The 21,123-nt window shown below is 38.0% G+C and overlaps 3 protein-coding genes across 4 annotated transcripts in view; all 3 read right to left on the reverse strand.

The window, feature by feature from the left end:
• Window positions 1-1,582: 1,582 nt before the first annotated feature.
• On the reverse strand, window positions 1,583-6,557 carry LOC132184952 (uncharacterized). Of its 2 annotated transcripts, XM_059598748.1 has the most exons (6): window positions 6,204-6,291; window positions 5,836-6,111; window positions 5,635-5,749; window positions 4,893-5,528; window positions 4,591-4,774; window positions 1,583-1,940 (listed from the first exon to the last, which is right to left on the reverse strand). In XM_059598748.1, the coding sequence occupies exons 2-6, from the start codon at window positions 5,988-5,990 to the stop codon at window positions 1,915-1,917; spliced, it is 1,116 nt and encodes a 371-aa protein (XP_059454731.1). In that variant the 5' UTR covers window positions 5,991-6,111; window positions 6,204-6,291; the 3' UTR covers window positions 1,583-1,914. The 2 variants fall into 2 exon arrangements, with proteins under 2 accessions (XP_059454731.1, XP_059454732.1); XM_059598749.1 differs by lacking the exon at window positions 5,836-6,111 and having other exon boundaries at window positions 6,204-6,557.
• Window positions 6,558-8,871: 2,314 nt separating this feature from the next.
• Window positions 8,872-12,970, reverse strand: LOC132185106 (3-oxo-Delta(4,5)-steroid 5-beta-reductase-like). Its single transcript, XM_059598923.1, has 3 exons — window positions 12,826-12,970; window positions 11,607-12,740; window positions 8,872-10,017 (listed from the first exon to the last, which is right to left on the reverse strand). Exons 1-3 carry the CDS (start codon window positions 12,862-12,864, stop codon window positions 8,881-8,883), a joined length of 2,310 nt encoding a protein of 769 aa, XP_059454906.1. The 5' UTR covers window positions 12,865-12,970; the 3' UTR covers window positions 8,872-8,880.
• A 1,759-nt stretch (window positions 12,971-14,729) lies between these two features.
• The window catches only part of LOC132185107 (3-oxo-Delta(4,5)-steroid 5-beta-reductase-like), a 9,064-nt gene continuing 2,670 nt past the window's right edge, over window positions 14,730-21,123 (reverse strand). The window contains exon 3 of the mRNA XM_059598924.1: window positions 14,730-15,848. Coding sequence (XP_059454907.1) covers window positions 14,730-15,848 — 1,119 coding nt within the window. The remainder of the gene's footprint in view (window positions 15,849-21,123) is intronic.

Below are 21,123 nucleotides of genomic sequence, written 5' to 3' on the forward strand. Positions count from 1 at the left end.
TGTTCTTGAAGGATACACAGTCCAAGACGGAGACGCCAAGGAAGTCCCCTACAACGAATCCAAGAAGAAAGAGATGACTGCTTTTGTGATCAAGGATGACGGAAAGGCCACGTATGCGGGTTTCCTCGAGTTCTTCGTCCCGCTCTTGATTGCCGGCTCCTATTTCTGTTACAGATACCTTAACAGAGCAGCCCAGATCATGAATTAGTTCATCTTTTGTCTAATTCAACCACTGCCCATTATCATCTATGTCGCCTATATTGGCAGAATTTCTGTTTCATTTGTTTGGCCCTTAATCTATTTACGTTGGTTAAAAATAAGATGAATATTGAAACTATTGTGTCGTGAGTCCACTCACACTCCATACTATGATACTATCATAAGTTTAATGTGTGGACACAGAGGAGCAAGCGCATGCCAGCAGACACAGAAGATATAGAAAAGAAAAATGTTAAGGGTAAATAAGCCGTTTATATTCTCTTACAAAATTAATAGATTAATCATTAGATTTGTGAAGTCTACTATTGACTTATGTGGGGTCTATATATGTCTACAAATTTAATGATTAATTTGTGAGATAAAATAGGCCAAATAAGAAAAAAATATTGATCCTTAACATTTATCTATAAAAAATAGGGATACAGCTATTAATTCGAAATGTATAATGTGGGATTCTAATCTATCAACCCTTTCAATCACCCATCCGTTAAGATTTTATATCAAATTTTAATGAAAGAAGCAAAATGAAAAAAATACTTATTCGTAAATTTTTTTTAAAAAAAAATCATTAAAAAAGTGAAGAAACATCCTTTTCTGTTACATTTTCTTGTATCTTCTTTATTTTTTACCTTTTTAATTAATTATTTATTTTTTAATTTAAACGCGTAATTATATTTTTATAAATTGTATGGCAAGTACAACTGACATTTCACATATCCATCTTAAATTTTAACGGGAAGTGAAAACAAAACATAAAGGAGCTAATAGATTAGACATCAACTATTTTCCAGGTGTTTTTGGCTGCTGCATGATGAGAGTTATTACACATATTGACTGATTTAATACGCCAGCGGTATCCTTTATATGAATTGTCCCCACTGCTTCGTACCCATCAGTCAGAAAAACTGACAAACTACCCACACCGGATTCCTTCCAGACCCCAAGAAACATTTGGTAAAAATGCAGAACAGAAAATGCCTGTGACCTGTACTAATTAAACAGACCAGGAAAATAGTTGAGGGATCGGCCGATGAATGGAGAAGATGAAACAACTAATTCCGATGATGAAAAAACTCTCTGAATCCAAACGTACACAAAGTGTGTGATGCACCATCTTCATACACGTCTGAATATTTCTTCTCTTTTACAAGCATTTTTTTTTAAAAAAAAACATATCCACTCAAAAGGGATAAAGAGGATTCAAACTAATAACCTCCGCTTCATTAAGCGTGGTCCTAACCAATTGAACTACCTTTTTAAGTTTTACAAGCATTATTATTACAAGGGACAAGATAAAGCAACCGCCGGAAAAACATGGAGAAAATGTACACAAATGTAGGATCAGTTAGGAATACAATGCAACTCCACTAAAATACTTATATATACGCAGAAATCTCGCATGTTTTGAATTACAACCCTATGCCAACTTTCTTTGCCATTTTCCTTGCCTCTTACGATACAATGGAGTTTACCCCTTCATCAAAGAAATCAAAATTGGAAAGGAAAATTAAGAAGAAAAAAAATAGCGGAGAAGGGGCTACCCTAACCACCCAGCACTTGATATTGTGTGCCAAAGAATGACAAGACCTTTCCTTCCATCAAAATCCAGTGACATTCACATTCCCCGAGATCTCCACTGATCCAAATACTGCCACCATCTACAAAATGCCAGATGAAGAACGAACGTAGATCCTTCTACACCGCACGGAATGCAACTAAAACTGCAGAAGAGAAACAAAAAGCATAAGCCTCCGTAAATTAAAGTACCACCAAGGACAAACCAACCCAACCTTCCCCCACCCCCAACCAAAAGAAGAAAAAAAATGTCAACTAAATGATACCATCCCAGACTGCCAACTATAGAATTACATATATAAGCTTCAAACGAAATTGGAAACACACGCAAAGACGAAGTCAACTTTCCCGAAAACAAATGTATACATATCAGTCAATTTTTTCCAATTTTGATGACCGCAAGACCAATTAAATAACAAACAACAAAGATTCTTTGTGATTTGGACTCGGGATACAGATGGAGAAAACTGGATGCACAGAGAGGTTTCAGTCTCCTAGAGATTCTATGTGGACAAAGTACTTCTTTGACAAACCAGCAACATGCTTTTAAGGTAGAAATCAAAATTCTTTAAATTGCAAGTGTGATTGGAAAATTAATTTCCAAATATCACATTCTTCCTCAAGGAAGCAGGGTCTTTCTACTGATTTGGAGCACCATGACCCTAAAAGAAGTATGAGCCTATGTATGCATTCACATTTCTTCAGGAATGAGTCAGCAAAACACACTAACAGCTTCTACGTTAGTGCTTGGTGAACAAGAGAGGTAGAAATAATCCAAATTACAAAGTATCCAAGGATGAACAACATAAACAACTTACAGTGAGTCAGCATACAACTGGGAGGTAGAAGCATCTAATATACTACAGGGGGGGTCAGAATTTCCTGCTTCTATCTACTGCTCTTACGGCAAAAAACTCCTTGTAGTTTGTTTTAAAAGGTTAATGGACAGCAATGTTTGACTGCATGGGCTATAAAATGACTAAAAAACAAGCGCCATAATAGGCCCTTGACGAATAACTGTAGTGGCCACTAGAAGACAATTTTTCCAAGAATATGGCACATAAAAATTGTTCCAAACACAACATACATTTCATTGGGTTTTCCCTTACATTGAAGAGTTTTTTACAAAAAAATTTCAAATAGTTCCATCTGCTCCCTCTTCATTATTACTTTCAAATATATACTAGCTAAATTAGAAGCAGTGCACATATTCAAACAAGCTTGTCTGCAACTACTACAAAGTACATAAGAAATTGACCAATTGAATTTGTAGTTATAAGAATGAGTGAAGGCATCTTTATTTTATTTTTGGATAAGTAATTGAAACTTCATTAAAGAACACCCAACTAGAAAGAGAAAAACTAAGATTAGAGAACACACTATACAATTCTATGAGAGATTGTTTACGGAGCAGTTTTTTGGCAGCCCAAGCTGCATGGCCTTGCTTTTGATTCCATTGAAGAGGAGGACGCTTCTTGGTTGGACCATTTAAGGAGAGTGAGATCCTTAAGGTGGTGAAAGGTGGTGAAAGGTATAAACACTGATAAGATCCAAGTGGTGGAGGCCTTGGTCTTGAGGTATCATCTCCTTCAAGGTCCAAGGGTCAATACCTCATGGGTGCAAACAATCCTTTGGAGCCACACCCCTTGGTGAAAAGTTAGCGATTTAACCAGTTCTGTGTAGGAAAACTTCCGAGGGTGCAGTGCACGGGACCAGGATTTACTCTGCAGGGGTGGGTCCGAAGGGTCCTGCCTTGAAGAGGTTCCCCGACATAAAAAAATAAATAAATTAAAAAAAAAAAAAAAAGGCCAGGCCCTGATGGTTTTACTATGATTTTTATCAAGTTTGCTGAGATGTGATCAAAGAAGATACTATGGACATGTTCCATAATTTTCATGCTAGAAGCAAGATTGAAAAAACTCTTGATGCCACTTTCATTGCTCTCATCCCAAAGAAATTTGGGGCAATCAATGTTCAGGATTTTCACCCTATTAGTCTAATGAGTGGAGCTTACAAGATTATTGCCAAAGTCCTTGCCAATAAGTTGAGTAGGGTTGTCAAAAAATCATTTCCAAGCCTCAGAGTGCGTTTGTCAAAGGTCGGCAAATCCTTGACTACTTTCTTATAGTCAATAAATGTATGGATCGTAGAATTAGATCTGGTGAGTCTGGAGTTCTATGCAAGTTGGAAATTGAGAAGGCTTATGATCATGTCAATTGGGAGTTCTTATTATATTTGTTGAGAATGTGCAATTCTTGTGGGGAATGTTATTAATGTTGATGGTTTGGTTGGTATTTAGGGCTGTGGAGTGTCTTCTTTGCCTTTGAAGTACCTTGGTCTTCCACTGGGAGCGTCTTTTAAGGCCAATCTATTTGAGCGGTGTTATTGAGAATCATATTAGGCTAGTTAAACTCACTAGTGCCACCTGACTCTCAAGTGTCTTCTCTCAACAGAAAACCCAGCAAATAAACAGCACTTGACAGAGGCATAGACAATGATTTTGATACCACTTGCTGACATGGCACAATCTTTCAACCCTATCTATTTCATTTAGAACTATGGAAGTTGTATTTGTTAATGATCAATCCCAGTTCATGATACAACAAATCATCTCAAGCCCTTCCTTCTAACTCACGAGTGAAGCATGGAACAAATAAATTTGAAAAGAAACTCAACTATGTGCAAGTGGTGGAAATTCATAAAAAGAAGAAACATGCCAACATTTCTAGGTATTATTATCACAAATGCAATTTTGATATCACAACAGATGCGGCAAATTTTTTCAGAAAAGCTTACCAATCAAGCATAAGAGAATAACAATCCAAAAAATCACTTGAACAGGCCGGCTATATTGCATCTGGTACTGAGACCTTTGAAGTTGTCTCTGAATAGCTCCATACCAGCCATAAAGTTGCTTATCATAACAATCATCACAACTATCCAGGCAACTCTTGCTCCTTTCATAGCATGCATTAATGCCCTTTTTGGGAAAATTAAAATTAAAATCATTATGAATGCTACAGCACATATAGAAATCAAGAAGCAGACTAATCAAGAGTCTTAAGCTCAGAAACAGAGTAAAGTCATTAGACACACACCCTAGACAACTGAGGAGATCGCAATAGTGCAGTATCAGCTGCTTGTTGGCCTTCCATTGCCTTCCACTTCCTGAAACCATTCTTCGGCCACTTCAACTTTGATGCAGATTCCATGGAACCTAGGAATCCTGATAAACTAGGGATCTTCCGTACAGGTAACCCAGTCTGCCCATTAAAAGAATTCTGCTGGTTTACATCGTCAGGCACGACAATCTTCCAAGAACCAATGTCAGCATTAGCACTAGCGGTCCTCCTATGCCCATGTGACTTATCATCCCTAGCCTCCACGGAACCCAACTCAGCTGAATGGCGTGAGTTCTTTAAACAATCAGGGGGTGAATCTTTATCTGTCACTTGTGAACTTTCAATATCCCTTTGATTACTTTTTACAGGAGTTTTGTCCTCAGATGTCGATGGTCCCGAAAGAAACAATGCGAGTTCATCGCATTCTCCTTCATCTAAACGCACCCAAGGCAATGATGCCTTGCCCTCTGAAAGAGCGGATTCTTGTAATGAATTTTCAATTTTCGAAATCTGGTCTTCTATTGCGATTATAAATTCATGGTGCCTGGCTCTTGCATCGTCACTTGAGCTTTTACCGTAACTTGACTGGACAGCCCGTCCAAACTCTTCTAACTGCATTGCCACCCAGAAGATTCAATCAGACATTCATTACACTGATATAAGAACAGCCCCAATCAACCAAATTGTGTACACGCACGGGCAGAAGGTGGGAGATTACCTGCCATTTGGTAGTGCCATGGGCAGTATGAAGATCCCGGCAGAGTTCTTCAGAATCCCACATACCAGAAGAGTCTTTCTTTGCGTGAATCCAAGTTCTATACGTAGATTCCATCCTTAATAACCACAAAAAATAAGAATAACATAATATTAATACAACCCAGCTCAAACCCAGCATTTAAAGTTGAAAGTAAATGAGAACCTGCGATGAATAACCATACATCTGTCCGTGTTTGAGCGAACCAAAGAGCCTGGTATACACAATAGGGGAAAAAAAAGACCCAATGCTGCATTTGGTTGCGACAAAATGTGGGGAAAATCATAGAAAAGAAGAAAATCTAAATCACAAGCTTTCATTTTTTGGGGCTTAAAAGAACAAAAGCCAACGCTCAAAATCCTACCAATAAAACCGTGTAATACGATTCAAAATTCAAATTACGGTTCAATTCTTCTAATCTTTTCAGCACTTTTTTCTTGGCTACCAAACAAATAAAATATAAAAATTTAGGACAAAATTACAAATGTTTAACAGCTGAAAGTAAAATGCAAATAAAAAATGAAAAGGGGTACCTGTCCGCAGATTCCTGAACTTCCTCGGCCGCAGAGAAGAAGGGATCCTTCTCCCACCGATCAAAACTCGAAGCCATTTCAAAAAACCACAATTGGAGATGGAAAAACAGTAATAGCAGCAACAACAAACAATATCTGTACAGAGAAAAAGGGGAATAAAGCAACCCTAGCCGAATCGGGATATTTCAATCAATCTAGCAACGAAATTCGCTACAAGCCTACAACATTGATAAAGCCAATCGATGGGTAGAGATTAGATTCTAAAATCAGTAAGAATGGAAAGAGAGAAAAGAAAACGAGAGCGAGAGAGGGGGGGGCAAATTCTCGGGTCGTTGGACGATCCGACGAACGAGAAGGTGGGGGGGAAAGCTAGCGGGTGAGCTATAATAATAATAATAATAATAATAATATCGCAAAGCGACAAGAATCGTAAAGGTGCCTCCGCAGCCACACGATGGACGGTATTTTTAAATTGCGTTGTCCAGGAGGAAATAAAATAACAAATTAGAAAATGGAAACGATGTCGTTTTCGACAGCAACGGTTGGCTCTGCGGTCAAAACTGGCATACAGCATGCAAAATGAAATAAAACGACCCGCACGCGAGCTTTGACCTTTGTAATGGCCCACCAGGCAAAAAGACAAAAAGGAAAGTAAATAAATATAATATAATAATTAGCTCTCTCTTGCACCTTGCAGCTAATGAACGTATAATACGATGTGATTGTAGACCTACTTTATAGTTGAGCAGTTGTGCAGCCAGTTGGATCCGTTCGGTTGGGCTGGAAACAGTAATTTTTGCAAGTTTGATATCCATTGCATGTAATTATTCCACACGACAGTTAAGATATTGGACTTGTTACAAAGACCAGCAGTGCACCGCAGGTGTGTGACCGATGTATATATATATATATATATATGCAACTTAAATATTTAGATATTGTAACCGAAAAAAGAATGAATGAATAATGGGTCATTTAAATTAGGAAAAAGAAAAGATTCGTGTACCTGATATTTGTCTTATGAACTTGGGCCCCACTCAGGAAGTCTTTTTTTACACTACACCCTTTAATAAGCTGAGTTGGCCAATGAAAATGATTGCTCAAACCTAACAAGAGTGACAACCAAAAGGAACGACCACAGGGAATGATTACCTTGCCACATAACTCATAAGCACCCCAACTTCCTGATATTCCTGGCGGCCGGGAGGAATATTCCTAATGGTATTTTGACTATTTTCTTGAGCCCACAATCCATAGGTGAAAGGAGTGGGAGACTACTCCCTGTAAACAAACACCAAGTTTTTTTTTTTTTGGTTTTTAATAATCTCCTCTTTTAAGCTCAATCTACTAGCTTAAGTATTGGAATAATCTTCGGCTTGAACATCTAGCAAGGATCTTTGTGATTAACTTCAAATCCTTCTTATATATAGCTTGTCTTGGTTTACAGTTTGAGTGTCATCGATCAACTGATATTTTAGTTGGCACTATATGTGAGAAAATTTGATTGTTGATTCCAAAAATAAAAAATCATATGTTGAACACTAGAGAAAGTGAGGCTCCTAATCAAGATGAGTGAAACCGAGAGAAGTCCCTTAAACATAATTCAAGTAGCCACGTGGATGCACGCATCAATGACAACATGATGAGAACCATAAATGACAAACGATCTACTCCATAGGACGAACTTGCTTTTCCTTAACAAGGCGATACAAATTTTGCCTCCCCAAGTTTAAAATGCTATCGAAACGAAGGTGATAATGGTCGCAATTATTGATGTGGCACTATTGGACCTAAAGCTAAAGTTACAAATCAAGACAAACTTTTGTCAAAGAAAGAGAGTTGTGAGATAACCAAACTTCAAGAAGATTCATAACCGTGAGACATCCTGATTTCAAGGAAATATACGGCTGTCAAACAGCAAACATGGGGTGTATATTTTCTCCATCTTCCACGGCCTTAATCCTGCATGGCAGGTTGCTTTGTTCATCGTGTCTCTTATTGTCCAGTAGCTAGTAGTTGTTTTCTCTGTTTCAGTACAAAGTTTAAAACTATGTACATTATCCCTTATAAATAGTGATCTGAGGTCTGATCCTCAGCAAGACAATTACAACCAAAACACTTGGTGTCTTCAATTCTATAGGCACAACTATTATACTTTGACATACATGCCAATAAAATGCATGTTATAAAATTTTCGTTCCTTTTCTCTTGTGAAACCACGAACTCACCTAATTATACAACACGTGTGTGCTGCAATTAATGTTAAAATCATTAATTTTTTTTTAAAGTTTAAACTGATAAGAAGATATAAATTTAATCATTTAATTAACATTCTCTTTCATGTGTGAGTTCAAATTCTCTTATAATAAGTGAAACTCAGCACGTAAAATATTTAATTAAAATGAAATAAATGATAGAGTCAATGTTCGAATTCAGGGTCTTTGGCTCTGATACCATATTAAATTAATAAATTACTAATTATCTCATAAATTAAAACTTTTAAGAAAGATGATCATGATTTAACATGGTATCATAAACAAATATCCTTAATTTAATTTTTTTTTTACAAACACCAAAATTTTTACTGTAACGTCGCCTTTGGAAGTGTACTAAATAAACAGCAACAAAATCATTCCATTATATATTTATAACAACAAAAACATTTCATTTACCTCTTTCAAGGCACAATTTTGTTAGCTTTCATTTTATTTACCCACGCAACGAACGAATTCTTGGAGTCTCTAAACCCCAAGAACCCATGTTCCTTGCTCTTATTCATACTATCTATGAAATCCCCACCAGAAAGTACAGCATCCGCAAACCACCACAACCCAACTTCTTCCAATTTTGTGGGTTGCAGCTCATTCTTCCTCACAATCTCTTCCCACACTCCACCCTTGTCTTTCATCATCTCCACCAACCTAACTTTCTCACCCTCCTCGAATCCATACTCCTCAATCCCAAATTGCTCCGCCAACGCCTTCCAAAGATGCATCCACTTGAACACGTCTCCGTTGTTGCAATTAAACGCTTCGTTCCATGCATTAGGCTCCACCGTCGCCCATATATACTGCTCCGCAATAAGATCAGCATCTGAAGCCACCGAGTAAGACTCCCAGGCGACTTTGCTTCCAGGGAATCTCAACGTAAGCCCCTCGTGCTTGCATATAGCGGCGTATACGCAGAGCGTGCCTATTATGTTCATCAGGCTATACGGGGAAAATCCGAATATCAGGTTGGGGCGATGGATGGACCAAGTCAACCCATCTTTATTCTTGGCTTCTTCAAATAAAACGTCTTCTTGGGTGTAGTAGAAATTCGGCACGTTCAATCTGGGCAAATCCTCTGTAAAAGGCGGGCTGTGGGTTTTGATCTTGCCAAGGGTCTCGAAGGGTCCGGCGTAGTGTTTGGTGCCGGTCTGGAGGCAGATGTGGCGGAGATTCGGAGCGTTTGGGATTAGAGCGCGAAGCACGTTGCGGAACATGGAGCCGTTGGGCTCGCAGTTCTGGGCCTCGGTGCCTCGGTTGGTCCACGTGGCGTAAAAGATGTGGGTGACATCGGCTAATTGGGAAAGCTTGAGTTGGGTGTCATGGGAATCAGAGACGTCGCATTGGATGTACTCTATTGGATGATGATCCGCGTTCCACTTGGGGCGTCGACGGCGCGCCACACCGTAGACCTTCCATGGGCCGCCGGGGGTGTCTGGAAGTGGGAGGATTTCAGCTAGGCTATTGCCGATGATGCCAGTCACACCGATCACCAAGCCTACGCTGTGGTAGCTTCGAGGTGGTGCCTCTTCGACGACATATTTGTTCTGCAAATTAAATTCAAAATAACTAAGAGTTAGCATTTGCACGTATTAGCATGTGCGCCCGCTTATCACAGAAAGGGTAAGAGTTTGTGCCTTTGCAGCGCCGACAGCTCTAGCCAACCACCAACTCATTCTGAAGGGGAAAGAAAGAGAAGGATGAAAATCAAGAAAAAAAAAATTATAACTGAAGAAGAGTGTGTGATCGGGAGCGGCACAGGCTCTCGGCCTTAATCCAGACACATATGACGCTATGAGTCGTTAATTTATGCGCGCGGTTGCTAGCTCTGTGCCGACGAGTCAATGAAATCAGCTGGAACTTCTAATTAAAGTCTTAGATCGATGAGATTTCCTGCAATGTGATGGGACTAAAAATGTCGACATACATTAGTGACCACAATGAAGACGTGTGGCCGGTAGTCTACCGGTTTTGGAATGCCCACGTACGTATTGGCCTCTGGCCATATCTTCCGAGGTTACATATCATTTAACTCAAGTTGGCTTTCTTCTTTTCAAAAAAAAAAGTTGGCTTTCTTCTCTTCTTGCTCTTTTTATCCCCATTTGAAAAGTCATGGCCTGCCCCAATTTCACTGACGATTGAGATTGCCCAAGTATTCTTTGACACAGACAGTTTATGAGTATACAAGAGAATATGAAACGACAAAAGCAAGATGCCATATAGTCAAAAGAGGATATGTCATTTGATAAAGGCCTTCTTCACTAGGCGGCTCACTAAATTTTGAGGCCTCAAGTTAAGGATGGAATTAAGATTTTTATTTGTAATGGGTCAATGAGGGTCTACTTTTGATATGAATCAAGCCTAATTTTTAATTAATATGCTTCAAAAAATAATAATAATAATTTTTTTTTTAAAAGATCGTTTTTACTCGTAATTTTTTTTTCCAAATAACATATAGCTAGAATTCATCTATGCTGCAAGATATTTAGTTTCAATGAATGATATTTTGTATTGAGCTACATATAATTTCTTTTATGTGAAATTTAATTTGCTCAAAATAAAATTTATTTTATTCTAGACGTTATTTTAATGAATAAACTTAGTAAATATATTATTTTTAAGTTATTTTAATAAACTTATTTGGCGCTCACGTGCTCAGTGAGCAATGAGCATCGTTTTGAGCCTCAACTTCCATTGTTTCTCCATCCAAATTGGCATTTGAAGATTTTTGTTTTTAGTTTTGGCAATTTGGGATTAGCTTTTTGCTATTTTTGGTAATTTGTATTTTCTCAATGGAAACCATTACCTAATTTTGATAAGGCATGGCCTAATAATTTTGTAAAATTAAGTTTTAGTTTGAGGGTATATGTTCCTTTTTTCCAAACATAGAACATTTCTTTATTAGACAAATACATTTTACTTCAGTTGTACTCCCATTACAGGAAATCAACAACATAAGAGTTGATTGTCGAATTTATACCACCTACGTACGATCTACCAACCACCATGGCTGCAATGAGAGCAGAAAGAGAAAAAGAAAAGTAAGCCTCTCTCGCTACAAAACATTCCATTGCCGGTCAACGTACATGATGGTGAGCGCATCCATGGCCATGGGCATTCATATTTAACTCTTTCAAGGCACAATCTTGCAAAATTTCATCTTATCTATCCACGCAACAAACGAATTCATGGAGTTTCTAAACCCCAAGAACCCATGCTCCTTGCTCTTATTCATACTATCCACGAAATCCCCACCAGAAAGTACCGCGTCCGCAAACCCCCACAACCCAACTTCCTCCAATTTTGTGGGTTGCAGCTCATTCTTCCTCACAATCTCTTCCCACACTCCACCCTTGTCTTTCATCATCTCCACCAACCTAACTTTCTCACCCACCTCGAATCCATACTCCTCAATCCCAAATCGCTCTGCCAACGCCTTCCAAAGATGCTTCCACTTGAACACGTCTCCGTTGTTGCAATTAAACGCTTCGTTCTTACCATTAGTGTCCAACGCCGCCCAAATTTGCTGCTCCGCAATAAGATCAGCATCCGAAGCCACGGTGTAGCACTCCCAGGCCGATTTGCTTCCGGGGAATTTCAAGGGAAGCCCCTCGTGCTTGCATATAGCAGCATATACGCAGAGCGTGCCTATTATGTTCATCAGGCTATAGGGGGAAAATCCAAATATCACGCTGGGTCGGTGGATGGACCAAGTCAAACCCTCCTTATTCTTGGCTTCTTCAAATAAAATATCTTCCCGTGTGTAAAAGAAATTTGGCAAGTAATTCAATCGGGGCAAATCCTCCGTAAAAGGTGGACTGTGGGGTATGATCTTACCACGTGCCTCAAAGGGTCCCACGTAGTGCATGGTGCCAGTCTGGAGGCAGATGTGGCGGAGATTCGGAGCGTTTGGGATTAGAGAACGGAGAACGTTGCGGAACATGGCGCCGTTGGCCTCGCAGTTCTCGGCCTCGGTTTGTCGGCTGGCCCACGTGACGTAAAAAATATCGGTGACATCCGTTAATTGGGAAAGCTTGTCGTGGGTCTCCTCGGCGTCGGAGACATCGCACTGGATGTATTCGAGTTGATGGTCCGAGCTCCATTTGGGGCGTGGGCGACGCGCCACACCATAGACCTTCCATGGGCCACCTGGGGTTCCTGGGAGCGGAAGGATTTCGGCTAGGCTGTTGCCGACGATGCCAGTAACGCCGATCACCAGGCCCACGCTCTTGTAGCTTCGAGGTGGTGTTTCTTCGTCTTCGTATTTCTTCTGCTTAAAATTCATAATAGCTGAGAGTTAGGATGTGCACGTATTATTAAAATTACTCGTATAGAAAGAGTAAGAGAGTTTGTGCCTTTGCAGCGCCAATTGCTCTAGCCCACCACCAGCTCATTCTGGGACTGTATATTGAAGGGGAAGAAATACAAACGCCAAAGCTTTTTGAAGTCGTTTATGGACGAGCTTTCTGCTTCGACTTACAAAAAGAAAAATCCTGAAAATCCAAATGAAAATAGTCTACATAGATGACAGCAGCCATGACATATTGGTATATATATATATGCCGGGGGACCTTGCTGCCTAGGTGTTCATTGACTGATCATTCGGAGTTTGTTAGTCAAAACTGGATAAGATTTCGTACAATGAGATTGAATTCAAATTTGTCGATAAGAAAGCCATCGAGGTGTATAATGAGATATTTATAGTAGTTGTAACAAAGTAGTTGCTACAACTTAATTATTATCACATCCAAAAATCAACGCTAAAATTTATACCTCGTTAACATGATGAGCCTGGGCCACCCACAAGTCCACATAAAAAACAAAAGAGAGTTTTGTGCTCTTTTTTACACTTTTTTGGTTGTGTCATTTTTGACACGCCATATATTACAGCCTTAATTGGTGGTTCGTATTTTTGGACGTCGTGCTAAGAAATAATAGACCCACGTCATTCATTTGATGCATTGCCTCTTTTTTTTTTTTACCAATTCTGATACCGTGGTTTAGGGGCTTTTTGTTTGGGTTGTCCAGCCCTTTGTTGTAATTTGTTGTTACTTTGTTATGTACTCACAAAAAAAAATTTTCTCAAATTATCATCCACTTTAATGTTCCTCTCAAGCTTTAGATTGCGAGAATGTTTTTATCCAAACTACTAAAAATTGACAATACTTCCAATAACAAAAATATCCTTAACTAATTTTTTTTTTAAAAAAACAAATTCAAATTTATAGATTTTATTCAAATTTATAGACAAAAATCTATAAATTGGTGACGCATCTTCCAAAATGATAGATCTCTTGTGATGGTGACATATCATTTATTTTTTAGGGAAATCTTTCATATTCATTCATTGAAAAAATATCAAGAGCATAAAGCTTTTACATCAGAGAGTATAAAGCTCTGATAAATCATAGCCAAAATTATGAGATTACAACATCATAGAGACAAAAATAAAATCTTACAATCAAGTCTTATCTATAACTACAACATAAGCTAACCCATGTTCAAACTTCAGCTATACAAGAGATCTGCTCCACGCAGACTCAATCTAACACAAAGGTAGCTCATATTTTCAACTTTTATTTCTCCGACTATAAGAGCAAAACCCTCACACCAAAACTAATCATTCTCAACCTAAAGGCCAGGACAAAAACCTTCACCCCAAAGATCGCTCATGAAAGTAAATTTAACAAGAAGTCAAATTCTTACTCAAAAAAAAAAAAAAAAAAAAACAGAAAACAACTACAACAGCCAATGCGAGGGAGGCGAAAAGCCCAAGTAATTCCGAGGAGGCGAAGAGCGGCGCAACACAGTAGAAGGCGGACGAAGCAGCACAACATAAGCACAGGATGGCCGAAGCAACTGAACTGGTCGAATGCTCTGAAGAACAAAAAAAATAAACCGAAAAAAGAAAGGCGAGTAGTGGGGAGGGGAAAGGAGGAGGGAGACAGATCTTCTTTTTTTATCTCTAACTAGAGAGAAAACTTAGGGCCGACTTTGATGTTATATAGTGACACATCATTTAAAAACATACTTCTAGAAGAAAAAAACTAAAAACTGTAGCACTTCTCTAACCGTTTGTCGCAATCCGTTTTGTCCCGATCTAAAAGTTGGGCAATAGTTTTAAAAAAGTACATGAATTTTCTCAAAACAAAAAGAGAGCAAAAAAGCATGCTTCCCTAACATCATAGCATGGCTATTCTATATTATATATATTACAACAGCAAAAGCAGATTACATCTAACATTGACATTGATTTATTTCAAGGCACAATCTTGTAATCTTTCATCTTATCTATCCATGCAATGAACGAATTCACAGAATTTCTGAACCCCAAGAACCCATGCTCCTTGCTCTTATTTATACTATCCAAGAAATCACCCCTAACCAGGATCATATCCGCAAACCACCACACCCCGACATCCTCCAACTTTGTGGGTTGAAGATGATTCTCCCTCACTATCTCTTCCCATACATCACCCTTATCCTTCATCATCTCCGCCAACCTAATTTTCTCACCCTCTTCGAATCCGTACTTCTCAATCCCAAATCTCTCTGCCAACGCCTTCCAAAGATGCTCCCATTTGAACACGTCCCCGTTGTTGCAATTAAACACTTCATTCTTACCATTAGGGTCCACCGCCGCCCATATTTGCTGCTCCGCAATAAGATCAGAGTCCGAAGCCACCGAGTAATACTCCCAATTCGCTTTGCTTCCAGGAAATTTCAATGGAAGCCCCTCGTGCTTGCATATCGCGGCGTATACGCAAAGCGTGCCTACTATGTTCATCAAGCTATAGGGAGAAAATCCGAATATCAGGTTGGGCCGATGGATGGACCAAGTCAAGCCATCTTTATTCTTTGCTTCTACAAATAAAATGTCTTCTTGAGTGTAGTAGAAATTCAGCACGTCCAATCGGGGCAAATCCTCCGTAAAAGGTGGACTGTGGGTTTTGATGTTGCCGAGGGCGTAGTGTTTGGTGCCGGTCTGGAGACAGATGTGGCGGAGATTCAAAGAGTTTGGGATAAGAGCGCGAAGCACGTTGCGGAACATGGCACCATTGGCCTCGCAGTTCTCAGCCTCAGTGGGTCGGTTGGTCCATGTGACATAGAAGATGTCAGTGACGTCGGTTAATTGGGAAAGCTTGTGTTGGGCGTCATTGGAATCAGAAACGTCGCACTGGATGTATTCGACTGGATGGTTAGCGTTCCATTTGGGGCGTGGGCGACGAGCCACACCATAAACCTTCCAAGGGCCGCCGGGGGTGTCTGGGAGTGGGAGGATTTCGGCTAGGCTGTTGCCGACGATGCCAGTCACGCCGACCACCAAGGCCACGCTCTGGTAGCTTCGAGGTGATGCTTCTTCGTCTTTATATTTCTTCTGCAAAATTCACAATAGCTTAGTGTTAGGAAATAGGAAGTGCGCGCGCTTATTTTATATATAGAAAGAGGAAGTAAGAGAGTTGGTGCCTTTGCAGCGGCAGTAGCTCTAGCCCACCACCAGCTCATTCTGAGACTATATATTAACAGTCCGACTTGATCCAAAGGGAAAAGGTTCGTCGTCTCTTCACCAGCTTTCTGCGCGCTTCAACTTATATAGAACCAAAAAACAAATAAATAAAAAATAAAAAAATCCAGAAGACATGTAGTCTACATAGATGACACGAGCCATGACGAATTTTGGTGAGCACCTGGCTGCCTAGGATTAAATGGAATTTTTTAAAGTCAAAGCGGGGATAAGATTTCGTACAATGAGATTCAACTGATCACAATGTCGACACGGAATATGACTGAGCACAAAAGCGGCAACCAGAGAAACCAAATTCAAAGACAAGTCTAAGATAACTCTTTTCTTATAATTCTAGAGTTATTCAAAGACAAGTCTAAACCCTAAACCTTGAACCCATCTGCATGGGATTATTACCCAATCTTCAAGTCAAGAAGGCTAACGATCAATCTTTACCGTTCATCTAATAATCAAAGCAGAGGTTCCCAGAACACGAAAAAGGGATTTCGAGCGTGAAGAAAGGTCCCGCTGGGCAGCACAAGCTTTAGGCTCAAAGCCTAATTGAATGTGGAGTTCTCTGTTTTAATTTGTTTCTGATTTGGGTTCAAATTTTCAAAAAGACTTGATTGTTTCTAAGTGAAAGTGATGGCCAGGATCTTCATTCGACGATATAGATGGCCAAAGTTTTTTTGGGCTCAACAGTGTATTACAAAGTTATATATAAAGACGTAGGGTTAATAACTTTTTTTGGTACTTCAGTTTTTACATTTTTATTTTTTCTTCCTTAAGTTTTAAAACATGATAAATTTAGTATCCAACCTATGGGAAAAGACAAAATCAATACCTCCGTTAGTTTCGTCAGTCCTACTTAACGGAATTTCCACGTGTCACTCCCATAATACGCCACGTGTCCTAAAAAGTAAAAATAATTAGAAAAAAAAAAAAAAAAAACACCAGCTGCCGAGAAAACAAGAAAGAATGTGTTCCAATATGTAGTCAAAAAGCAATAATCACAACCAACTCTGTCCAAAAAAAAATTAACTTATTAAAACTAGAAATGATACCAAACAAATTCCTATAGGAACATCTGCTGTTTGCCGGATCAAGAAAAGCTCGAATCAACTAACATTTAAGCAATTTTCCCTACACTTTCTCGGCAACCAAACAAACATTCAGAAATTCCTCAAAATCCCAAATAGTATGATTACTCACCGTCGTCACCGAATAATTGACGTCCATGGCACCCAAAAGCGAGTCCTCCGAGGGAGAAGGCAGTACAGACCCACTCGTTTCCTCAAACCCTTCAACCAATTGATTCATGGTCTCAACGCCGAACGCCACCTCATTCGACCATTTTTAATTAAATGGTGACGTCGGGGTCCGGGAATTTGAGACCGGACGCCGGTGTCTGGGTTTTGATTACTGATCCATTGGTTGGGTTTGAGCCTCTTGTAAGGCTAAACCCACTTGGGAATACTGACGAGCAAGCAAGTAATAGCAATGGCTCTACTTCTTCTTCTTCTTCTGTGAGGTGTTCTAGCTGTGTGATAGGCAATTGGGTTTTTCTGTATTTTTTTTCATCTTGTTTGCATTGAGTTAAAGTTCAAAGCTTTGGTATTGGTTCATTTTAAACTTGTTGCAACTTTATTGGTGGGCATAACAGCTCATTGCATGCATGGATTTGAAATAATTGTCAAATTTATAGAAGTGGACTTCCCATGTTTTCTTGGCAACCAAACAGAGGGCAGCTTAGTTTTTTTTTTTTAATTATTTTTACTTTGTAGGACACTTGGCGTATTATGAGAGTGACACGTGGAAATTCTGTTAAGTAGGACTGACGGAACTAACGGAGGTATTGATTTTGTCTTTTCCCATAGGTTGGGTATTAGATTTGTTATGTTTTAAAATTTAGGGGGGAAAAAAATAAAAAAGTGAAAACTGATGTACCAAAAAAGTTATTAACCCAAAGATTTAAGAGAAACTTCACTTACCTTCGGAATTCTCATTATTTTTGTAATATCCTCTCTAAAGTTCAAAACCCCTAAATTTAGTATATAGAACTTTTAATTTTTTTTCGATGTCCCCTCTCTGTTACGATTTTCTGTTAAATCCCAACAAAATTCTCAAAATATCCATTTTTGTTTTTCTAGAAAAGATATTTAATTTTTTTTTTTTTTTTTTTTTGCAAAGATTGAGACATGGGTATTTTTGCAAATACTGTTAAATTCATACCAACACCTTAATCTTTGCATTTCTTAAGACAAAAATGTCATTTTTTTACGGTACCTAATCCATATCCTAAATAAAATGTCCCATATATGCGTAAGTACGACACCAAGATTTCAATGTTTATTAATAGCTTGAGCTCAATTCATGTAAATTCGGATAGACTTCAATTCGTTTAATACATGAGTTGAGTTTCAACATTAATTTTGACTTGATTATAAAACGAGCTAAACTCGTACAAGTTAAGTTCGTCTCTATTTAAGATCGTAAGCAAAGCTAGTATTGTAACACCTCCAACCCGTTAAAGCTAGGTTTGTCACTTTTCCTCTTTTACAACAAAAATCTTTGTAAAGATCTATAAGGTCTATCATTGTACTTAATACAAATTATTGGATAAATTATTTTCGCTCTTATTCCAGCCTTCTATTACAGCTTGTTATTTACCTAAAAACAAGAAGTAAAATTGAATGAGCTCAAAAGGGCCCAGTAAGTAAATCCACAACCATAAATAATTTTACTTTTTTGTTTTTTAAAAAAAAACATTTTATTTTGGAATCGAAAAGCACATACAAATATATACGCAAACCAGCCACAACGATATACATATGCACGGTTGCATCTCTCGTCTCATATCCATTCTGATATGTTTAGCAATAAAACATCATCATAAATCATCAAAGCAATTTCTCATTGTCATTATCTCATAATATGGCCCATGTAGATTGTTATCGGTTATTCCTGTGTACAAAGATTGTGAGTCCTTGTGACCATGGCACCGACTGTGACTGCAGCCATGCCCCTCTGCCAATTAACTCTGGGCGCACTCGGCAAACTGTTGATGGAATACCACCTTCTGACAGAGTCTCCTTAAGGGGTTTCGCCACCATTCGAGTATCAGTACCGAACTCTGTTATTTCTTCTTTCTCTTTGAGCAAAAAATACTCTTCTCCATACATGTGCCCTTATTTTATAACTTTTTATCTCATTTCTTGTACTTCTCTTAATACATCTTAGGGCAACATGTAGGAGAGTTTAACATTATTCTTATTTCTTCTAATCACCATTTTCTCAAAATTTATTTTCTCATATTGGAAATTTTTTCAAATATTAACTTACTATATTTATAAAGCATTTTTAAACTTAAAGGCTTTCTAAATAATTCTTTGACGTCAATAACCTCTCATCCAAAAACTGTTTAGAAAATCTTTCTTGCATGTATCATATAACTCCATAATATCTAAATAAAATAATTATTTAGAGTTTGATAAAAAAATGTATAAATAGCATGACATGATAATGTTATAAGGGTTAGAGGATTTACTTACCTCTAGAGTACAGCTATTAACTTGCTAATTAATCATCTTGAAAAATAACTTCTTGTTCCATTATGATTAAGACCCACCATTCAGGACTCACTAACTTCATCAAAGACTTCACACACACAAGACTTCATCAAAGGACTCAAATGATCACCTAAACAACTGATGAACAACCTCTCCCAAAAATACCCGTTCTAATTCAACCAAAACAGTGGAGAATAATCAACCCCAATGGAAAAACCTAACTGAAATCAAGAATCAAATTAGGCTAGGCAGCAGGGTGAGAAAGGAAGTGGAAGAGCACATGGGCACAAAGGAAAGAAATAGAAAGTAACCCATATTTGAACTATCGGTAGTGCACATCAGATGACAAAGTTGATGCAGCGCGACTTAGTGGGCTGCAGCGAAAAACATCAATAAGGAACGGGATAACTAATCCTAGATCTTGAGTCTATGAATGATATAAAAATTCTTCTCAAAATATAGAGTCTATCTATGATTTTAAGAAAAAATATGAAGAAAACTCATTTATGAGTAATTCTTATTTAATAAAATTCAATAAACAACATAAACGGATAAACTAGAGGCTATAAGCATGTATTTATAGCCTCAAGGCTCTTAAACATAATAAAGCATGACATAAATACTCTCAAAACCCTAAACCTAATAAAATAACAAAATAAAGACTCTCCAAATCTTAACCGTAATAAAATAACAACATAAAGTTGGTTTAACCTAATTAAAACGTAGAAAATAACATAATAGTCCCACGTGCACTCAATCGCAATACCATACGCCACGACTATTATCCAATCTGCATCAAAAGTGGAAGGCAAAAGAAGAGAAAAATAAGAGGAATTTCGTTTAAGTAGGGAGCATAGCTAGGCCTGGGTATCGGTCAAAACGGTCCGGTTAAGGACTTTATCGGTTATTAACCGATAATTTTCGGTTAAACGGTTTATTAACCGATACCGAACCAATAAGAATTTTAACCGATAATTTCGGTTAAAACGGTACACGGTTAAACGGTCCGGTTAAACTGGTTAACCGATTTAACCGATAGCTTTATATTGATTTATTTTGTTGGGCCAAAAATCAAAAATGAGTTTTTTTGACTTTTGAGAGCCCAAATACTTTTTGTTGGGCTAAAATAATTTATTAAAAATGAGTTGTTTTAGGGACCAAATACTTTTTGTTGGGACCCAAATATTTGTTTTTTGGGATAAAAATTGAAGCTTTTTTATATTGATCCACTTCAACTTTTTTTTTTTTTTTTTTTATTATAAAATACATTTTTCCAAAGCAAATGGACTAATTAACACAATGAATGCTAATTAGACTAGCAAAACTAGTTAATGAAAAATGCTTTTACCAAAGACAAAGAAATCTCATCAAATGCCATCACTTAAAAAAAAAACATCAAACCTACCCAAACCCAAATTAAAATAAAATTCATTAATGAATAATAAACAAAGTATTAACTAATTAAAGTCACTTAGCAAAAGGAAAATAAGTCATGGGCAACACCATTATAAAAAAAAAAAAAAAAAAAAAAAAAAAAAAATCCGGTTTCTTATCGGTTAACCGATAAGAACCGCTTAACC

This window comes from Corylus avellana, chromosome ca6, assembly GCF_901000735.1.
Source record: "Corylus avellana chromosome ca6, CavTom2PMs-1.0".
NCBI lineage: Eukaryota > Viridiplantae > Streptophyta > Magnoliopsida > Fagales > Betulaceae > Corylus > Corylus avellana.

What these genes read in the sequence shown, in the direction of transcription:
- LOC132184952 (XM_059598748.1), bottom strand. Translation starts at nt 5,990, where the DNA reads ATGAAAGCTTGTGATTTAGATTTTCTTCTTTTCTATGATTTTCCCCAC. An exon ending in TGTATGGTTATTCATCGCAG is followed by an intron (nt 5,750 to 5,835) that starts GTTCTCATTTAC and finishes GTGGTTATTAAG; the next exon opens with GATGGAATCTACGTATAGAA. An exon ending in GATCTCCTCAGTTGTCTAGG is followed by an intron (nt 4,775 to 4,892) that starts GTGTGTGTCTAA and finishes TTTCCCAAAAAG; the next exon opens with GGCATTAATGCATGCTATGA.
- LOC132185106 (XM_059598923.1), bottom strand. Translation starts at nt 12,864, where the DNA reads ATGAGCTGGTGGTGGGCTAGAGCAATTGGCGCTGCAAAG. An exon ending in GAGCAATTGGCGCTGCAAAG is followed by an intron (nt 12,741 to 12,825) that starts GCACAAACTCTC and finishes AATTTTAAGCAG; the next exon opens with AAGAAATACGAAGACGAAGA. An exon ending in AATTTTGCAAGATTGTGCCT is followed by an intron (nt 10,018 to 11,606) that starts TGAAAGAGTTAA and finishes TTTAATTTGCAG; the next exon opens with AACAAATATGTCGTCGAAGA.